General features: G+C 36.6%; 2 protein-coding genes across 7 annotated transcripts; one reads left to right on the forward strand and one right to left on the reverse strand.

Annotated features, from left to right (window-relative positions):
- Positions 1-2589: 2589 nt before the first annotated feature.
- On the reverse strand, positions 2590-8209 carry LOC105033448 (probable arabinosyltransferase ARAD1). Its single transcript, XM_010908270.4, has 3 exons — positions 7482-8209; positions 5718-5971; positions 2590-3229 (listed from the first exon to the last, which is right to left on the reverse strand). The coding sequence occupies exons 1-3, from the start codon at positions 8104-8106 to the stop codon at positions 2678-2680; spliced, it is 1431 nt and encodes a 476-aa protein (XP_010906572.3). The 5' UTR covers positions 8107-8209; the 3' UTR covers positions 2590-2677.
- A 2073-nt stretch (positions 8210-10282) lies between these two features.
- LOC105033450 (eukaryotic translation initiation factor 4E-1) lies at positions 10283-21567 on the forward strand. Of its 6 annotated transcripts, XR_003798916.2 has the most exons (12): positions 10283-10552; positions 11566-11679; positions 13002-13072; positions 13150-13252; positions 13376-13426; positions 14571-14727; positions 19915-20080; positions 20196-20321; positions 20481-20616; positions 20728-21066; positions 21139-21204; positions 21302-21567. XR_003798916.2 is itself a non-coding variant. In XM_029261331.2 (10 exons), the coding sequence occupies exons 1-10, from the start codon at positions 10441-10443 to the stop codon at positions 21350-21352; spliced, it is 1017 nt and encodes a 338-aa protein (XP_029117164.1). In that variant the 5' UTR covers positions 10287-10440; the 3' UTR covers positions 21353-21567. The 6 variants fall into 6 exon arrangements, 2 of the variants coding, with proteins under 2 accessions (XP_010906574.1, XP_029117164.1); XR_012134536.1 differs by having other exon boundaries at positions 20481-21066; XR_003798917.2 differs by lacking the exon at positions 20728-21066.
- Positions 21568-22529: the final 962 nt, after the last annotated feature.

The raw sequence follows: 22529 nt of genomic DNA on the forward strand, positions 1-22529 counted from the left end.
TCTATAATCAAAAAATAGTTCTACAAATTTTTTGAAAACCGTTGCTTAAACAATATGAAACTACTACCTAACTATTAAAAAAACTATTATCTAAGCATGAAAAACTACTATCTAAGTATACAAATATCATTGTCTAAGCATAAAAGACTACTATATAAAATAAAAAAATCTTATAAAAATTTTCAAAAACCATTGTCTAAATATGAATAACTAACTGTTTGTCTAAAATAGACAAACCAGTACCAAATCTTCTCAAAAATTGTTGCCTAAACATTAATAAACACTATCAAAAATTAAAATAAACCATTGCTAGTTTTTCCAAAAAAAATGTTGCCTAAAAAAGGAAAATCACTGTCAAAACCTAAAAAAGAATGTTGCTTGGGGAAAATGTTACTTAATAGACCTTTTCTCTATTACAATTGCTTTTATTAGCTAAGATTATTGCTCAAGTTTTGTTACTTCGCTACTAGTTTAATTTAAAAAATCATTGCTGTGACCTTAAGCAACGGCCGCATACGTAGTGGCTAGACAATTATTATCAAGACCTTGAGGCAGCGATTTTAGGCCTTTAGATAAGATTTTTTGGCCATTGTCATAAATCATCTTTGTCGTAGCATTAGCAATTCAAGCAATCTCTCCCCTTTTGCCATTTGACTTAGAGAGGCGAACTAGCCAGCAAATAGATTCAATGCATTGGGTTAGAATGAAGACTTTTTCTCTTCCATTGAAATTCTTCCCCCCGTTAAACCATTAATATATGCTGATATGTATGGTATTTGTTCTTAAAAATTTATTCCATGGGAACAGTTGCATTAACAAACTCATTGAGCATTCAAATCTCATGTATGGTTATATATCCCCCCTCCCAACAACAAAAAATAAAAAACCCAAAACGGAATTTGGAAACTGACCTGCATCAAACGAGTAATGAACGACACTGACGGGGAAAAAAATTGTTTACCAATTTTGTGCAGGAATATTTCAAGTCTAACATACTCTGAGGTGCATCATAGCAACACATCCTTCTCCCATAAATTCTCACGGATGGGCCAATCACCCCAACGAAAAATTTTTTGTGCACCAAAGTATAAAATATCTGACATAAAACATACCATTTTATGTGGTGGACTATCATTTTTTAACACGTATTTAATATCAATAATTTTATTTTTTTATTTAAAAATTTTGTATAACAAAAATATCTTAGAATGTTATAATATATCACACAAATTTATGACATCTCTACATCAAATTATGATTTCCTGTATGCAGGATATCATAATATAGAAGAGGTATTTTTGTCCAACTACTTTCCAACGCACATTTAATCAGCTTTTTCATTTAAAAATTTTAAATGACGAAAATATCCATACTTTTTAAAAAAAGTTATAACATTTTATGACATATTATGACGTCCTGCATCAAAATGATGGCTATCTACATGTAAGATGTCATAATAAAGGTATCAGATGTCATAATTTTTTAAAATTTTCAAATAAAAAAATAACACTACAGATATTGAATGCGTGTTGAAAAATGATGGCTACATGGATCAATCATATAAAATGATATTTTCTACATCAAATTTTTTACACTGTCCACGGTGCACAAAAAATTTCCATCCACCAACCTATCAACCAAGTCCGTCAATTCAAAGGGAGATGGTGGTGAAGGCATTTGGATCACCAAATGTTGACGGACCACGCCGATTGACGGCTTGCCTTGAAAGAAAAAGATGCAGAGTTACCGATAGTCCATGTAGAGTTATCCAAGGGGGAGCAGAAAAGCCCAGAGTTCCTCAAGCTGCATGTAAAATCTGACGCATCTTCTTTTCTTTTATTAATTTTATAATTCCTGCATCTCGTTCTCTATAAAAATGAATTACTCGCCTATAAGCTTTGCGTGATGCTGGAGCAGTTTAGCCATGTCCAAATTCCTATGTAAGAAGCTAGTGGTTAGTCCTAGTTGATGATTTACTTCGAAATAAAGGGGTCTCTGGATCATCAATCCGGACGTCCTTGACTACTTACTTTGTCAGAGATTTCCTTGACACTTTGTTCACCAATGCAGCCATTTGGTGTTGTTCCTGTGGTGCAGGATGGAGATCTTACTCTTTTTGATAACGACAACTCATTTAGTGTTATCTCTTGATCAACGAACATAACCATACTCACAAGGCCCTTGCGGAGAAGTGGCTGGAAGTTGAAGGGCAAAACTTCAACCCACCCACCTACACTTTGGTGATACAAGCTGTACTCTTCCCAAAGCGTTCGGCGTCCCCCAGGCTCATAAAGCCATGGAAGAGGCTAGGGAAAGGCTGGGCAAGGTTTTGGACGTCTACGAAGAGAGGCTGTCCAAGTCCAAGTACTTGGCTGGAGACTTCTTGAGCCTAGCTGAACTCTCCCATCTCCCTTTCACCCAGGGCCAGTTGCTTGTGAATCAGGTTGAGAAAGGCACATATGATCAAGAATAGGAAGCATGCGAACGCTCGGTGGGAGGGCATCTCCAACAAGTCTGCTTGGAAGGAGGTCCTCTCTAAATGCAGTTTGACCTCTGCTTGACTTGCTGGTGAAACTGAACGAGAATGAATAAATCTGAATAGATTACCTTTTTCTTTAAGTAGAAAATATGCACAAGGTTCTCTCACCACCAGGAATTGGACAATAACAAAATTATATCAGGTACAGTGACAACGGAGCGGAATCGATACACCCTGTGGTTTTCGCTTCTCTCGGATTATTGCTTCTCGAATCATTGGGAGCTTTTGATAGACCTTTCTCCATATGTGGTTCACAGCACCATCTGGTTGTATGGGACCCACACCACTTGGGCTGCCATTATCATACTCAAAGATTGACTGAACACGAGCCATGTTCATACGGAACCTGTCCTTCTTCTCTTTGGATATACTCCTCAAATAATTCACAAGCCACTTTGGTTCCAAAGCATTGCCGACTGACACAAAAACTGAAAACTGTGTGTAGTCCACCACTCCTTCAAATGGAAGCTCGATGTTGTCGCTGACAACGACTGGTATGCAGAGACTCATGACAGCATCAAAGAGGCGACAAGAGGTGGGTGTGTCTCCTGCAGGGTGCAGACAAAATTCTGAGGTTCGCATCCCTTTTATTGACTGCTCACGACCAGTTGCATTTGGGAAACCTTCTTCCATGATAACACCAGGCTCATCAACAAGCAAATCCCACAATTTTTCACGAACTAATCCACCCTGAAACAGAAGGATTATGAGCTAGAAATTGTCACTTCTTCAAATAAATAGAATGGTATATGTATTGAAACCATTGAGGATGGAAAAAGAGAGGAAAGAAACTATTCAGGTCAAAATGATCTTCATTAGATCCTGGCAACCTGCAATCTGTCAGAAAGAAGGTATAAAGTGTTTGATTGAAGTGGTTACAAAATTCGTATTAGTTAAACTAAGAGATGAACCATCACCAATTTCTGGAAAACACACAAATCCAATCAAGGAAGTAAATTCAATTTGCTAGCAGCTGTCTAGGTAAATAGTTTTTCCCTTTACCAAAGAGAAGACAAAAATGGATAACTGAGAAACAAATTCTCCACAATGCAATGTTCACTAATGAAGAGGATACGGAGTTTTCTTTATGGTTAGCATAGGGGCATGGGATTTGGAATGTGCTCCAAGCAAGATTCACGCGTATCCAAGAGTTTTTGCAATGAATTTTGAGTGCACAAAAACCAGACCGCTAAGAGATCTTTATTGGAAAAAAATCGCTCGTCAAATATGCATGTGTTTGGGCGCAAACAGGGGAGGGGGCTCGTGGCATTCATAAAATCTCTAATAAATAAATCAATTTTTGCACTTGTAAGATTTTCATGATGGAGCGAGCATATTACTTCAATTTGCATGTTTTTATTTAGTTGCATTTGACCTCTAATAATACCAACACCAAAACATTTTTTTGGTTGAACTCTTGTCTGCCCTCCCTGACAAAGGAAACAAAACCAAAGTTCATATTCCATCTTTCTGCTACATTAAATTATCCATCAGTCATTTGACAATATTCCAACATAAAATCACATCATCCATGCATTTATGGTGATAAATCCTTCTATTATCAATAAGTGAATGAATAAAACCATAAAAGTTTTTACATAGGGTTATCTCCATAAGGAGATTTCAAAAAAGAAATTAACATGGCTGACTACGAATCATCCTGAGCCCATGTACATTACTCGCTCACTCCTTACTGCAAGATGAGAATAGGCACAAGTTTCCATCAGGCAATGAAATGGAGGACGCCATAGAATCTTTCAAAGTTAACTAAGAGTGCATGTTAAACCACGTACATGCCAATCAAATTGGCTACATCCCCAAAACCTGCAGTAGACCATGTTTGACCCATGTTGAACTGCACATATACCATATCAAGATTGTGACAGACCACAACATCTCACGTCGAACCACTAAACGGAGACAAAACTAGTTACACATGCCACATCTCTCCTTAACCAGCCTCTATTGTCGAATTTTAAATGATAATAGACTACCTCCAGTGGTAGGTAGAGTTTTCATCATTGGGGAGTTACTCTGCTGGACCTTTACTATGGCATATACTTGTCTGTATTGCTAAAAGAATTGATGGATACTTTACATGTAAATGGGTTGGCCTAATCATGAATATAAAAAATTATACTTACCTAATAGTAATATTTACAGAAAATTATTGAATGAATGTTTACTTAATCTTGATGAGAAGTATTTTCAATGCATTGTCAAGCTTTCCAGATTTACTAAATTTGTAAGTCGCTTGAATGTTACTTCCATTCAAATATATATACATGAATGTCAAAAAGATTGGCTATGTCACTTTCTTTAACCAAGCTTACTGATTTATAACAAATCAGTAACAATGTGCATACCTAAGCAAATTGTCCCATAAGGGTTTGCATCAAAATTTGCCATCTCAGTACTAAACCTCATACTAGTAATATCCTATTATAGCATCGGTACACGGTTCGGTATGTTATGGTAGTATTGGTACGGAATGGTATAGCATACCGGAATGGTACTGGTATGTCCCGGTACGTCCCATACCGGGCAGTATAGCAAATCATGGTTTGCATTGTTAAGTTTTTCTTGATTTAAGCTGCTTCCTGTGACCAAAGTACATTCAGTTTGCTTGAGATGTAAACTGATGGTGAGTAAAGAAATATCCAAATAAGTTTCATTAGTATCGAATGCACAGTCATGCTAATACTGCATTATCTGATAATAATCAATATGGTGTGGTTAGATGGCATGTAGCAATAAGGATAAAAAGGCATAAAGCCAGAATCCACTAAGTTTTTGTTAATATTAAATGATACTCAACTACCATGTATGAACCTTTTGTGCCCATCTAGAAATATGTTAATCTATCCAACTATGACCACATAGAACCACAAGAAAACAGTAATATATTTTAACAACACAAATTAATCTATGTGCATAATTATGTAGGAACACATTGTAAGGACATAGGGGATGAGGTATGGTTTATCATAATTAAATGAAATCTAACAAATACAGTGCTTAATTGATATTCAAAAAAAGGCATGCAATGATAGATAATTATGATATAACTAATAAGATTACACTAATGCTCAATCACATTAAAATTTCTTTATTATGATGGCAGAAGTTCATCAAAAATAAAATTAATTATTAATTGCATTAGAAGCAGGAGACTAACCCGATGCCTGTGTTTAGCTCCTTTGAAGTAGAGAAGGGTATCTCGATGCTGATTCTCCAACAATTTAAGTCTAGGGAGCAGATGTGTATAAGGTACTATTACATCTTTAAGTAATGACACCTGCGTGTGTTGTATCATATGCGAAGAGTTACCATTTGAAGACTTGGAGTCGAGCCTGTACCAGCCACCAAAATCAACCACTAGAAGTATAGCTGAAGCTATCTCACGTCTAACATGCCACATTGCAACTGGGTCTGTCAAAGAATGCTTCAAGTTTTAAGATAACCTGACAATCCACAGGCTGAACCATAAGCAGCTAAATACAACGGTAGCTTAAGCAAGACAATCACAATTCTCAATCATAGAAATCCTAAAGTCAGACTCGGATAGTACAAGGAACATGTTTTGGACTTCCACAACCATAATATAAGAGCTCTCACTTTTAGAAATTACATTATTAGTTTGCCAGTGGCAAGTTCCATGCTTAGCAGGCGATAATGATGACTGCCAAAGATAATTGAACATCAGGTTCAATAATCAATAGGATTTCGCTTGGTGGTATAGGAACTTTTAAAAGTTTTAAAATTATTTTGGATTTGAGAAATATGCACTGCACCCAGATATGACAACAACCGGATCCCTTAATATCAACAATTGAAATGGAGAAAGAAATGGAGAAATCTACCAAACCAAAATATGGGTGTGCTTCAGGTGATCAATTCAAAGGCCTCTGTTGCCTACCTTGACAATAACGAGTTACTCAAAACTTACAGGATAGAAGATTGTGGGGTTTAATATCAATATCAAATTGCCCAATACATTTATGTGAAGATCAAGTTATTCCTTCAACAGGATAGCTGACTTCTTTTATCAAAAACCGGCATTATTATAATTATCCTTGAAGATCCTGAATGACTACTTGGATTGCTTATTTCCAAATAATGGAAATTATTTCGTTGCATTGAAGATATTTCATAGTTAAGAAGGCAAGTGAATGAATTTTTTATACTTAAATAGTCTTCCAAACTATACTGGCAGAAGTTGTTCACCCTAAAGTCTAAACTACATTTTAATCTCAAATAATACTTACCTTCACCTCACATCTTAGTCCTGTTTCCTCCTTGTCCCAATGTTATGTATTTTACTTTGTCTATTCATTTATGTATTTATTTGTTTATTTATTTTAGAATTATCATTGACAACAAGCACTAGACCTAAAATGAATTTCAGGCTGCCAATAAGAACAGTTCATGTAGTTGAGAAATGCCCTAGAAAAATGTAGTGGAGCAATATCATAATCCGAAATAGACTAGTTGCTAATGTTAAATATGATTATTAAAAAAACAAAAAATGATTTAAAAACTCCAACAACTGAAAAATAATGCTTAAACATTACTCGTCACCCCCAATAATGTCGAAAAATACTGCAACAAACAAAGATGTTGCATATAACTTCATTCAGACGGAGACACGGAGAGATAAAATAAATCTGTAAATTATGCAAATTGACAACTAACGTACAACAATTTTTCTAGCATGGTGCTTTAAACCAGCAACCAAACATCAAATAGACAAGAGTACCCACAAGAAAAATTACAAAACTCAAGATTCTGCTGGCTTGGTGAGAGGAAAAGAGAAACTTTCCCTCAGTCGCCGATTACAAAGTGAAGAAGAAGACGAAATAAGTAGTCGGCCTTAAAAAATCACTTCAAATAGTACGTACAAAATTTAGAGGGTTAGATTACTGGATAGAAAGCCATTTACCTGTGAGGACGAAAATGTGATCCCGGCCACCGGATCTTCTCCAGGCTTCCGAGCCCCTGATCCGATCCACCACCTCCCTCTGCCTCCTGTAATCCTCATTCCCCTCCTTTTTCCTGAACCCCAACTTCCTCCCCCACCCGAGCTCCATCTCCGCACTCAGCGTCGCGAAGAACGGCACAAAAACCACGTCTGCTGCGTCTGGTTCATATACCCTCTCCGCGAACGACGCCCCTCGCAACCCTTCGGGCGTCTCGAGATCCCCAAGCAGCCAGTACTCGGCGCTGTACTGCTTGATGAGGGGGTTCTCCGGGTACGGCGGGCGCTCGAGGGAGCGCCGGCGGAAAGCGGATATGTCGGCGCGGAGATCGGCGTCGGGGTCGACCCCGATCCGGGAGTCCATGCCGGAGAGGGACCAAAAGCGATCGAGGAGGCCGTAGTTGAAGGATCTGGGGAGGTCGGCGACGAAGATCTTGAGGCGGGGTTGCGATGGAGAGCTAGGTTTTTGGGATGAGGAGGAGAGGGAGATCAGAGGGGGGGAAAAGGGTTTGGATTTGGATGACAGGAAGAGAAGGAAGAGGAGGGAGAGGGAGGAGAAGGCGAGGAGGAGAGGGATGGAGCTCTTCATCCCTTCCCTTCTTCTGCTCCCGGTGCAGAGAGCGGGCTTCGAGGGAGCGACGTCTCGGCTCTCTCGGAGATACAGCGCGAAATGATTGCGCTGTAAAATGGCGTTTAATAAGGGTTAAATGTTTTGTTGATTACTTGATTTAATCGCGTTCTATCATACCTTTCGACGTGTGCCGATCTTAGAATTTTTATGTTTACGTCTCCCTCATCCCTGACATCTCTCCCCTTGATAGGATGACCGCCAAACTTTTTTTTTTTTTTGTTTGTTTGTTTGTTTTGGGAGAGAGAGAGAGATAGATCTATCTGTTTTAAATTATTTATAATTTGAGTTGAAAGAGGCATAGGCAACACTCATTCGAATTTATTTTTATATATAAATTAATTTAGATATAAATAAAAATTTAAAAATTTGATTAATATTTAAATTAATATTTATATTTATTCAAAATATAGATATAGATAGGTATCTAAATATCCGAATCAATTTTATATAATATTTATTAATTTTATAAAAAATATATAATTATATAAATATATTATTAATTTAATTTATCATCTATTTAATAATATCAATATATATTCGTAATTATATTTATACTTCTAATAACTGAATTATATCTATATCTATTTAAAAAATATATAAATATAAATTTTTGTATCTTAATAATATTTATTTCTATATTTATATTCATAAAATAAAATAAATATGAATATGCTGATATCCAATCTGATTTCAACTTAATTATAACGAGATATTTTAAAAATATATCATGATCTTGTAAGTTTGTCACTATCCAACAGTGAGCGAAGTAATAAATTACTAGTCATCACTAAAATGAAGATAAAGAGCTATTAGTATATAATTTATTTAATCCTAAAGATTTGAAATTTAGTCTAAAAGTCCTCCCACTATTTTATACGAATTGATAGTCTTTATCTTCAATTCAAAAAATTATCTTAATTTCTTAACAAATATTAGAATCCACGTAGATTACATATGGATTCGAATAAAATGCTGGCTAATTTATATGCATCTATGAATAGGTTTTTAACCAATTATTTCTCCGAATAATTTCTAACAATGATTTTATCTTAGATTCCTTTTCAGTAGGCTACAGTCTCAATTGAAAGTCTCAGATCTAATTTTCAAGAAAAAAATTGTGAGAATCGCACAAATCCTAATTTTCTTTATCAAGTTATACGAGGAGAAAAAAATTATCATTATTTTTTGATATCAACTTGGTTCTCAAGACTAATAGATTTTTTTTTAGCTTATTTATCCCAAAGTTTTTCTTAAATAATCAACTATTTCTAATCACATCCACTAGATTTTTTTATTAATCATACCACCATAGAACCTCGAGGGGCAAAGCCTAATTCTAATTTTTTTTTTTTAAATACTATTAAAAATTCTCATTGCTTTCTCAACCAGCAATAAAACGGAGGGAGAGGAGGAGGTCAAGTAAGGATGAGAAAACTATGGCATTGGATGGGGTCAAGACAGAGGTGAGGAGGAAAAATTTAAAAAATTGCAACATGTTCGTTAAAAGCCTCAAGAATGTATTAGACATGTATTATATATTTTGTTGATCATTGGAATTGTAACCTAAGATTTGATCAGGCTTTACTTGTCCATAAAACCAAATTGTAGGATTTAATTGCATTAATCGCAAAAAGGGGGACTATCTGGGTATCAAGGTGAATGAAGAACTATCATATATAAACCATCATACATAGCTAAATTTCCATACATCGTCATTATCACATTTCATAGGGATATCATATGCATAAGATATTCATTTTATTACATGCCAATTTACTATATATATAGTCTCATGAATTTTTGCACAAAAGATTAATCTGAAGTAATTAGCAAATGGAATTTCCGTAAAACGCCATGCTTATACGAAACAAGAGCTCCACCATTTTGATTTTCTTATCAATAAATTAGAAATTCAGAAGATATTTAGAAAGTTACCATTACCTTTCCCTAAAAAAAGTTGCTAAATACCCAATCACAAATCCAAACTCCAATTTGAGTTTTTCGAAAAAGCTGAACCCGAATTTGTACTGATTACCTTATCGGGTACGGGTTCGGATCTTATTTGGATTCTACACGAACGTTCTACCCACTTTTTTTTTTTTTTTTTTTAAATTTTTAAAAGCATTTTCTGGTTCGACCTCAGAAGTCGAAAGTTTATCGGTTGTAGTTTCCGCTATCTCATATCAGCCTTTTTATCAGTTTCTGGATTCGATCTCTTCCTTTTCGTCTACATTCTTTCCTTCTTCTAGTTTATTTGTAGACTCCAATCCCTCCCAAGTTCTCCTTCTCTCCATGGAAGGAAAAAAAGAAGAAGAGCAGGTCATGAGCGAGGTACACCTGGGCTGCCCTCCTGGTTTCTCCGGTTCCTACGTCTCCCATTTCACTTTCTCCCTTCCATCAACAGGTATCTCGTTTCGTTCCCTTCTCTGTCTGCTCATTTTCCTCACCTGATGGTTCTTTGGCGCATTTAATCATACAGTTTGTTGGTGGTTTATTAGGTCCATGATATCACTCCATTCTGGTGTTTATTAGTTCGATACCATCTGCTATGCTTATTCTAAGTGACCGCTGCCTTTAAAATGATGAGATTTTTTCTTGTTCCTTGGCTCGAGGAGCTATGCTGTAGAGTTCCATTAGATATTGCAACTGCATGGTTTTCTGTTCCTGACTGCGTTTTGCTACTTTGGGTGCATTTTCTGGAGGAACGCTGCATGCTGGAATGGCGAATGGTGCTTATAAATTATACATCAGTCCTTATGCATTTGGTGTGATTGAAATCCCTCATAGAGGGAGAGGGTTCTGGCTTTTTCATGCTCTCTTTGTCTAGACATGCGCAGGGTATCATGAGCCCCATTAATCCGCATTTCAACATTTAAGCTTCTAAGTCACAAGTCAACATCCAGATTTAAATGGACTCGTAGTATTAAGTTACATGAAGTTTGCAAAATATAGGGATCCTAAACATCTAGTGAAAAACAAACCAAAGTAAAACTTGTTTCATGCAAGCAGATACAACCTACTTGCACGGAAGCCTACAAAATGATTTTTTTTTTTTTTTGAACATAAAGAAAAAAAAGGTTCTGAAGTAAATATTTTAAGGGAACTCCTTACTAGTAAATTTATTTGAAGGTTCTTCTCCCTAAAGTTAAATTAAAGATAACACAACTATTCAACCTGTATGTAGATCTATATTGTATGGAAAACCTAGCCCCTTTGCTTTGAGTGCATAGTTGGAGATAGTAACAGTTGGCAAGATATAATTTTTTGAATAATTTGTAATTTGCCCCAAGGAAATAAAATAAGAGCCTGTAACAATATACTATACTTTTCAGCTTGTCTTTTTCATGTTAAAGAGGTTACTGGCTAAGCTAGGGAGATCAGAAGTGCAATTCCAACACAGTTAATTATTCAACTTAGATATGCCAGATGAAAGATCTGATGACCAACTCAAGATGGAAATGTCTTCGAGCCAAGAGATTATTTTGGATGAGGATGGTGATCTTCTCCTGACTCGTCGAAAGAATAAAAATTGTAAGTTTCAGCTAATATTTATCATTAGAATATCTCCATTTTTTTGTTATGATTCTGTCAAATGTTGATGATATTTGCTCTTGCTGATGGCATGCTGAACATAACTTGGATTCTTCATTGAGTTACTTTCTTTCTTTTTTTTTTCAAGAAAATCTTTTGTTGTGAGGAGCTTTTACTGTGGTCCATTTTTACACTGTTATCATTTACCATATTAACAAAACTGCACAATTTGTTTGCTGTTCTACAACCTCAGAGATATGCATGGTGGATATGAATACATCCTTAATTGACAAGACTTATCCCGTAATCAAACTATCAGAATTTGAGAATGTTACTCTCAACATAATCAACCCTTTATGCTGGCAGTTAACTTCCTAGACAGAGCAACTTTGACAGGAAATGGACCTGACATGAAACATAAGATACCGATTGACAATTGGAGTGGCATACCTTTTGGTTGCATAGTTTAAGCTCATGTGGCCATATTTAGCATAGAACATTCTATGTTGACTCAATTCATAAAAGTTTCATGGCTTGATTAGGAAGTAGATGGGCATTCTATTGGAGAGAACAGCTTTAGTTGAAATAACAATCTCCACCTTCTTTCTCTCTGCTATCTCTTGGAGCATCGAGTGCGAGACTTACATTTAATGAGCTCAATAGTTGAGGCCTGTCATCCTGGGTATCTCCAAGGTTTTCCTATCCTCTTCTCTCCTTTGGTTGAGAAAGAGAAGGAGAGAGTTTGAGCCAGATGGTGTTCTAGTAAGTTTTGGGGATAATTGGATTGGCTTATTGTTAAAGAGTAGGATCATTGGAGATCTCATGTATACTCAAGAAATCAAATTGTTTCATTTTAGTCCCAGCACAGAAGTAATAATTGAGGGCACTTTATTCTTTGCCCTCATCACCATGCATGAGACGTGATTTTGCATTGATGGTATGTATATAAGTGATCCAATGTATATTCCATTTTCGTGCATTATACTTTTTCAGTATATGGGCATGCTACTCCTTACAAGATTCCTGGGTCTCCTTCCACTGCCTCAGATAAATCATCTAGCTTTCCAGTGAATTTGAATTTGAATTTACATATATGACAATGAGTAATTTGGTGTTTTATAGCCGTAGGATGTTTGCACATATTTTGTATTATCTGAAGCTTCCCCCTGTAAGAATTGGAGTCTGAGATTTGGTGCATATAACTTGGTTCCTCTTATACTCATTATTGGTTATGAATTTAGTTGCTGAGATTTCCATACAATGGGCTTGATTCTTGCTTGATTTTCAAGTAGTTCTGAACCATTGCTTTTCTGTGTCTGCAGGGAGATATCTGAATTATGGATTTACAATCCGACATAACATCACCTCATCACTTGGAAATGTTGGCTTGCAAGTAATAATTCATTATCTCTATTTTTTTTAATTCTATTTTCATATTTTCATTCATTACTCTTGTTATCGTCATTTCAGGTGTGGAGAGCAGCATTGGTATTAACTGAATTTATTTGGCATAAAAGTTTAACCTCATCTGACTTTAATGACATCATTGCATTAGAGCTCGGTGCAGGCACAGGTGACTTTTCCCTGAATGCTGCTGTAAATTTTCTGAAGCTATCTTATCAAGTTTTGACAGAGTAACTTACAGAAGCAACCTTGATTGCATGAATATTTTTGTTTCATTGGAAATTTTTACCAGGTTTAGTTGGTATAGCACTTGCAAGAGTTGCTAGGACAGTCTTCATAACAGGTTTGTGATTTTTTTCATTCCTATGTTGAAAATTGCCAGGTTATAAGCTCAAATATCCTTCAAAATATAGGTACTAGTGCTTTGCATTATGCAGACATGCTCTAGTTCAGCTCACCTATCAGGTTGTACAACTAGTAACTGAATCATCTTCTGATATGTAAACTGTGTTATATTTTAATGGAAAAGACATAAAGTATGGGTGGAGAGATTGCTTTGTATGTCTGATTGGAGATTGTTTTGGGTTATGATGGATATTCTTTTTTTCCTTTTAGCCGCTATCTTTATTGTCCTCTCTGTCTTTGCCCATTTTCCCTGCTTCTTTGGATATCCTTCTTCAAGCCTGAAACTATTTGAATCATCATGTGTCTATAAGGTACTGTTATTCTTGTCTACAGTGCGATATTTACTCTTTTTTGGATCTTTCTTCCTTGACATTTGAGCAACTTTCTGTAAACATCATCCGAGTTCTCGGTGCATTTAGATTCTCTTACACATCTAATGAATTTTAGTAGTCAAAGCCAGCAATGCTACATGGTTACTGAATTATATATTACATAAGGAGGTCTCAAGTTCTAACAACCTTTCTTTTATTAAAAAAAAAAAAAGGGGAATACTTAAACACTTGGTGGAAGGCACTGACACTCTTGTTTGCAAATATATATAAATCTAGTTCTGGAATTTTAGAAAACCTATCCTTGAAAAGGATACTTTTCTCTGAGGCCATGGTTTGTTTCATGTGGTAGTGGTACAAACTTAAATGGACCACAGTCACCACAAAAATGACAAATCACACGCGCGTTATTATGATGTAATCATTCTTGGGGGATCTAACATGAGTTAGTCGGTGAAAGAGGATTTGAATTGTGGGCACTGGCAATAAAAAAATCTGCAAAACAGGGTGTTCTGGAACCAAATTTAGATTCTTTGGATTAGAGTAGCAGACTTGTCTTCATTTTGCTTTTAGGCTCCATTTACAACTGGTATATGAACCCTCAGATCCTCGAGTGCCAAAACATCATCATGCTTTGGTCCTTTGTTACACTTCAACTGGCATTTTAAATTGTAAGCAAGCTACTTTCAGAATTTAATACTTTCTTCTAGTGAGCATTCTTTTGAACAGGCTTCCTGTTGTGATAATTTACAGATAGAGGCATGGAAGTTTTAGATAATTGTGGAGCTAATGTTCAACTCAACTCTGGCCTGCTTAAGTTCCATGAACCTTCTATTCATATTCGAGAACTTGATTGGAAGGAAGGATGGCCTCCTAATTTGCAAACATGTGACTTCTCATCTCAGCAGAGGTAATTCTACACTCTTCCTTTGTTTTTCTTTTTTTTTTTTTTTTTTTTTTAATGTCATGACTAGATTTGGTTGGTTAGTGTTTCATTCTTCATCTACATGATATGCCTTGAACTCCTTATCGGGTGCATATAAGAGTATCCCCAACGGCAACATTTTTTTATTAATCTGCCAGTAATCTCATCATTGGATCTTCTTTGAAATACTAATTCCCTCTGCTTGGGTCTGCTTTTATATGGTGAGTTCCTGACTGTTTAACTATATGAATGATGTCATTGTATCCAGGACAAGATACTCATGGGCCTCATCAGAAATTGAGGAGGCAGAGAGAGCAACACTGCTTTTAGCTGCTGATGTAATTTATAGTGATGAGCTCACTGACTCATTATTCAGCATTCTAGAGAGGTTAATGTCACGGGGCTCTGAAAAGGTAATAGTCGAATGACATTGCATGCAAAAATAATGACCAGTTGGCGGGAAAATAAAATGCAAATAGATGCTTGTGAGCGATGCCTTAAATGATGGTTTTTTTTTTTTTTTTTTGGACTCTGGTTTTAGGTTTTATACTTGGCTATGGAAAAGAGGTACAATTTTAGTCTAGAGGAACTTGATGTCGTTGCTAATGGGTATGCACACTTTCGAAGCTTTTTGAATGGTGATGAAGGTATGCTTCTTCAGACTGAAGGTTTGTCAAATTTAACAATGGTGTCGCATTGGGAGTATCTCACTCTTCTTTCCTTTCTGGTGGACCAGAGTATGAAGGGCATGATGATGCATTGCTACCATGTTTTGTGGGCGAGCTGATCGATCTTGGTCAGATCCCCCAGTACATAAGAGAATATGAAAGAGGAAAAGATCTAGAAATATGGAAGATCACATATTGCTTAAAGAGACTCAAGTAATGTTATTATAATGAAATCCATGTGTGGGACTTCGATACTAGATTTTGTTCACTTGAGCAGCCCACTCGAATGATCTCTGATTGGTAAGGGTATTTTCAGCATTGTAATTTAAAACAAGTGGTGCAGTGATGAAAGTAAGTTTTTTTATGTAATCCAAAATATGTCCCTTTTTCACTTGCTTGGTGATGATACTGCACTATGAATAAATGTCAAAGAGGCAAACCTGATTGGAGGGCGGTTTGTCTGGATATAAGCTTATCATCCACCTTTGAGAGGGATATTGCGGCAGCTCTCTGTTATGCCCCTAAATGATCAGATCTTTTAAGAATTGAAGAAGCCAAAAATGTACTCTTACAATTGAGAAACGCAAACACGATCGTCCAATCCAATTTTGGTCGAGATGGCTTCCCAGAGATGTTTTTAGAGAAAAAAAAAGGCCTGGATCAAGATCTTATTCTACCTTTGATATAATTAGCAAGCATGTTAAGAGTATGCTTTTCTTTTGGCAGTCTGCAGTGTTTTTTGCTCTGGCAACCATATTGTCCAGAGTAGTGAAAGCAATGAATTGAATTGAGTGGCTTCTTGGGGTAACATGGGGCATACTTTATATCATGATTCATGGAGCTACATCCTAATTCATCTTCAGGGCAATAAACAAAGGTAAAAGGGTGGATATAAATTATGGAATTAGACTGACGATGGTGGTATTAATCATCCGCATGGTAGTATGCTGTAGATTTTTTTGGATAGCAAAGATATATTTGATTGGAGAGAGTTAGACTCTAGAATGAGAATAAGAATGGATAACTTCTATTTGAGTGGAGAGTTCTATTCTCATTTTAGTTTCAAGAGCAAATGAAAATGTCTCAATCCCTTTAAAATAGGATCTTATCTTTTTTTTAGTATTCAAATTTCATGCTGGCATCGATTCTAATTTCAATCAAGAATCAAACAGATTAGAGGGTGTGGACATTCTGATTCCTATCAATTTCGATTCCAATTCTAATTTTGGCCTTGCCTTTAAGGGATTGAGATTGCAAAAGTAAATTCCCATTTTTTTAGGGATAATTAAGCTGATTTAAGAGGTGATTTTGTTTTATTTCTTGAACTGGAGAGGGAAGGCAGAGTTTCTGAAACCGGGAAGAAATGTCCTACCGCTTCTCTCTTTGGATGCTTTGTTAAGGAATCCGCCGATATATGACAGGGGCGGGTAGAGGGTAACGGGAATCACCTTTCAAAGGGAATCCAACGACTTTCATTGGATGCCATTCACAAAACCCTCTAATTACGTGAATTATTCTTATACATGGCTAACTAGATCTGTTTTTTCTTCTTTTTTTTTTTTAAGTTTTTACCAAAAAAAAAAACCTGAATAATTGGTTCCGGCATCTCAATCAAACGAGTATTGCTTCGAGCAAGATTAGAGGTCAAAAACCGGCAAACTTCAAAACGTCGTTAAAAGATGAATCAAGGTCCAAAACAAATTGGCTCGATCATCAATTGATGGGTAGTTACCATTATTGGATCCCGCCCGGCGCGGTGGGTCCGATAACAAGCCCTCTCCGGTCTCGGTGGGTAGGGTTCGAATTTGAAATTGGAGCTCCAGAAACAGAGAGGGCGGCGAAGCGATGGTTTTGGAGGAGGAGGAGGAGAGAGAAGGCGGCGAAATGGGCAGGGGGGCTCCGGCGATGGAAGAGGTGGAGGAAGGGGAGATCATGGCGGATCCGAATCTATCGGAGGTGGAGGAGGGACCGCAGCGGCTGCAGCAGAGGCATCCTCTGGAGCACTCGTGGACCTTCTGGTTCGACAATCCCTCCGCCAAATCCAAGCAGGCCGCTTGGGGCAGCTCCATTCGCCCCGTCCACACCTTCTCCACCGTCGAAGATTTCTGGGGGTAGGGTGATCCCTCTCTTCTTCTCCCTTTGTTCTTCTCTGTTCTGTATTTATCATGACGGAGCGAGGTTTTTTCCTGAGATAATTTATATTGGTTAATGGATTTGTAGTTTGTTTATTTTGTTGTGGTTGGTCGAAAAGAGTTTTTAAGCTTTAATATTGTTAGGGTTCATGATAACTAAAGTGCCGTTTCCTGTTAAATTGAACCTGTGAGCTACGGTGATTTTTTTTTTTGGTTTCTTGTCGTTAAAGGATATATTGTAAAAATTCGTAACTGTTGGTTTTTCCTTAGCGCTGCTTTGTCTTAGGTGGGTCTGGATTTTTTTTTTTCTTAGAGATTGTGATTAAGAAACACATACCATTTTATTGTTTAATTGCAGTCTAATGTTTCTGACATTCGAGCTCGCGTGTCCACAAAGTTAAGCTTAAATCTAGGCTGTCCAAAGTTTTGCAACTAGCAATTTAGGCAAACTGCTTCATTTATTTGCTTATTTTTTTTTATCTTGGACATTTGTCAACTGTTTTTATTAGTTTGTAACATCTCTAAACAAATAACATACATATACTTCGTAATATTGCATTATCTCAAGTAATTTGTCATATAGAATAACGCTATGTTTATGCAACTACATTCGCTCATCATGACACAAAGAGTTATCTACCATTGAAGGAAGGACATATAACTAAGTTTGCAAAACAACATAGTATGATGGTAAGCATGGGACCAATTGCATGGAACTGGTACAGTGGGAGGTGGTGTTCGTAGGTGGATATAGTTATATTCTCTCTTTCACTGCTAACGTATTTACGGAAGGACAAAAGGGGGTTTCTGTTGGTTTTCCCTACCAATATGAACTTCCCCAATCCCCATAATTAAAACTATGCCATGAGGAGAGTGTGTTCAGGTTGCTTTCTTCCTATGGGCACTCTTACTCAACAAACTAGGATTTAAACTCAGGATTAAGCAGTTCTCTGTTTGAACACGTAACCATGTTGGCTCAAGGACTGTGTATGATTTCTAAACTTCTAGAATTCATTTTGAAGAAACAAAGAAGTTAGGAATATATTATTGATCATTCAGCTTCAGCTCTCACTGATCTTGTAGAGCATAATGGCAATTTCTTTTGAATTTTAGCAGTTATTGAAATGCATGTTTGCATCTTGAGGTGTTCTTAATAAACTCATCTTTCCATGTGTCTCAGAATGAAAGTTCTTTCTTTTAAGAAAGTAGAAGTTATCTTTTTTTTTCCAGGAAACAAGTAGAAGATATCATTCATAAACTATTGTCGTTATGTATTCCATTTTGCACAGCTTTTCTGGTTGATTGATTTCTTGTTTTGCCTGCAGCAATTACTTACTTACAGATTAGAGTATTTCTATGACCTTTCAGACCATTTTTGTATTTTTCTTTTGAAGATCCACTCAGGTAAAATAGTGATGACTTTATCCATTATGTACTATGCAAAATAATCATCCATAGCATCAATCTGATCTGAAAATATATCGTAATTCAATTTCCTAAGGAATCTGATATTTTATGCTGTACCCATTCCTGAGACCACAAAAATTATGATTGTGGTCAGTGAAAGTATCTTGCTGCAGTTTTTTCCAGTGAGTTTGTTCAGTTTTTCACGTTCAGGACTATTGTTCTAGAGAATCCCTGGTCCCCACTCTCTTTCTTATTACTTAATTGGATAAGACTGGAGCAGCTTAGCTGGTTCCCTTTGGTTATGTTTTCATTCCTTCTAACTAGGGTGTATCACCTGTTATTCCTTGGGACAACCATATTGCTGAAAGAAGAGAATTACTGGTTATGTTCCTTCAATAAACAAAACTTCTGCTTTTAGTCATGGTCTCCTCTACCTCCCTGGTTTATAAAAGGTATTATTCTCCATGATGGTCCTGTATATCTAATGCAATCCATGGGTGAGTATTTTAAAACGTTTTAAAAAGATTGTAGGTCAGAGATTGCACCGATAGCTTCTTGAATATGAGAGGTGAGGATTTTGAGTTATCTTTTATTTGCTGTTTGGCCTTTTATATGTCTATATCTGTTGGAAGTCATATTACAGACAAGCTGGTTAAAATTTTCTCCTGAAAATATACTTTGAATCCTGGTTCATTTTCTAAGAGGTCCTGTCCATCTCTATCATAAATTAAGTGCATGGTCCTGTTATTATTAATGATTTGAAAGTTGTCTATCATTTAATAAAGTTGTGCTTGTTTGTTTTTGTGAATAGTCTCTTTGTTTGACTTGTTTTTGTGTGCTTTATTTTAAATGACTCATACTTTTTTGTGTTCTGTGATTTTAGTTCGTTACACACTTGATTACTCTTTTATACTGATGAAGCAGTGATTACTGATGATCTGTTTGTGAACCCTTTTTCTTGCCAGTCTTTACAATAATATACATCGACCAAGCAAATTGGCAGTTGGAGCGGATTTCTCCTGTTTCAAACACAAGATAGAGCCAAAATGGGAGGACCCAGTCTGTGCGAATGGAGGAAAATGGACCATAAGCTGCTCTAGGGGGAAGGTTGATACTTGGTGGTTATACACAGTATGCTTCTATTCTCATTTCTTTTCATTATTATTGTTATTATTGCAATACAACATGGAGACGTAGCCTGTTGAAGAATTTTCCATTCTTTTTTCATTTTTATTTTTTCTGCTAGTTGTTAGCTATGCTTGGGGAGCAGTTTGATCATGGTGAAGAAATATGTGGGGCAGTCGTCAATGTACGAGCAAAACAAGAAAAGATTTCTATCTGGACAAAAAATGGTTTGGATGAAGCTGCTCAGGTAACCACTGAAGCATGTATTTTAACCGTCCAACTATGGAACAGTTGATCTTAGATGCTAATTTCCAATATGGAGTTATATTACATGTACTTCTGTGGCATACAAATATGTAGGTGTTATTGATTTAGAAGGTTGAGTATTTCATTTCATATCTTTCAGACATTTGTTGTCCTTGACTTCCTAAATTGCTTTTGTGACTGGCATGCTCAAAGATGTGTAGATCTACCATCCACAAAGTTAGTTATAGGCAACAATATACGTGATAAACATATCCTGCCAGCATGGAATCGATGAGGTAGGTTTTTTTATATCTTCTGACTGGCCTAATACGTTTCATTGGATATCCTCTTTGGTTCAAAGTTGCCTTGGCCAAGAATTTTAGAGACCAATTTGGGGTTGGCATCAGGTATAAAGCCAACGGTGATACACTCGTGCACCTTCATGCTTCATGCCTTAATTCAACAGCTGATCCTCTTATAAAATGGGATGACTCTGTGGTTTGAGGCTAATTGATGCATGGCTTCTGCTAGTATCCTGTTGTTTCTAGTTGGTCAGAGGCAAACTGTGAGTCAACTGGGTTGTCTGCATTTTTTATTCTGGGTGCTTCTGGAAGTCAGCCTGATGGAAAGCTGATCGTATCAACACCAAGTGCCATTTGGATCGATCAAATGTCATGCACCATCTGACGTGGATCATGACTAAACATGGCTTGCTGTGTTTCAATTTCTCACAGATCACTCAATGTGTATGCCGAATGACTTTTTGAAGTATATTATTTCTTTTCTTTTCTTTTTCTTTAAAGAAGTATGTTCTACAGGTGAGCATTGGGAAACAATGGAAGGCGATCCTGGATTACAATGACACTATTGGTTTTATACTGCATGTAAGTTCTGTTTTTATTCATCGAAATACTTGAACTCTGTGCTTGCTGGAGAGATTTTTCACCATGTACTTATCCGCACTATTCTTTTTGATTACAGGATGATGCAAAGAAGCATGACAGATTCGCCAAGAGCCGATATCAAATATGATCTTGTTATGTTAACAAGTAGCATGAACCTATGAATTCCTCTTTCTAGCAGCTAACTAGAAGCAAGTGGTGATGGTATATAAATAGTGTATGGTTTCCTTTTTTAGGGTATTTTCGGTGGATACCGACTATTTATTTCTTTTAGTGGTCTCATTCCTTCTTGATCCCTGTATAGCTTTTTCTGATGTCAATCTACCTGCTAACCTCTTTTAAACAGCTGATCTCTCTCTCTCTCTTTTTTTTTTTTTTGTTGCTATTTTCTTAAAGTAATGTTGACTTGATGCTTCATTTGTGCGGTTAATTTTCCTCTTGTTATGTGTTTACCGTGAAGCCTGACGCACTCTGGTCTAGGCATTGAAGTACAAAAGCTCTTCTATTGGCATTGTTAAACACCACTGATGCGCGTACTGATGAGGGAAAAAAAAAAAAAAAAAGAATCGCCTCTGGTGCCTTCTTGTGAAAATGCAAGTAGCAGGAACGATGGAGTTGTTTCAACTAGACGCGGCTTATCTGTGAGGGTTGTTGGGGCTTGGCCTACTTCTTTCTTGGCATCTTGAAACACTGGTGGACGAGCGGATGAGAGAGAGGCTTTGGAACAGTGCTGGCAATCAGGTCTGGTCAGATTGGGTTAGATACGGATCAGCGTGTAGGTCAAAATTCCATCAACCCGAATCCAACATCTTTATTGGACCGATTAAAAATCCAATTCTGAACCTGACAACTTTATTAAAGAAGTGACCAAATCGACCACAACGGTTTGGATTAAGGTAAATGGCTGAAACAGGTTAAGTATTGTCACCCCTATTTCAGAGATATCCGCTGAGTCATGATGACAGTTGTTCACTGGTTATAGAGGCTAAATGAAGAGGTGACACGGGTCTGTTATCAGTTTCAGGCTCTTGGTAGAGAGGAATCCTCCGTCTAGGGTCACAGACTCCCATCACCAAGAATTTTTTAAGTATGATTGACACTCTTGATGCATCCATTTATTCAGATTTCATAATCTCGCCTCGTATCATCATATGCTTGCAAAAACTATTGTTCCTCACAAAACCACCCTATTAGCTTCATATTTAATTAGAAGAAAATCATAGAACCACTTTCCTTGATGTTTACCAAATGACCCTGCTTGTTCCAGAGAATTTATATGTTCCTGTTCAAACTTGCTACTGATGCAA

This window comes from Elaeis guineensis, chromosome 1 (assembly GCF_000442705.2).
Source record: "Elaeis guineensis isolate ETL-2024a chromosome 1, EG11, whole genome shotgun sequence".
NCBI lineage: Eukaryota > Viridiplantae > Streptophyta > Magnoliopsida > Arecales > Arecaceae > Elaeis > Elaeis guineensis.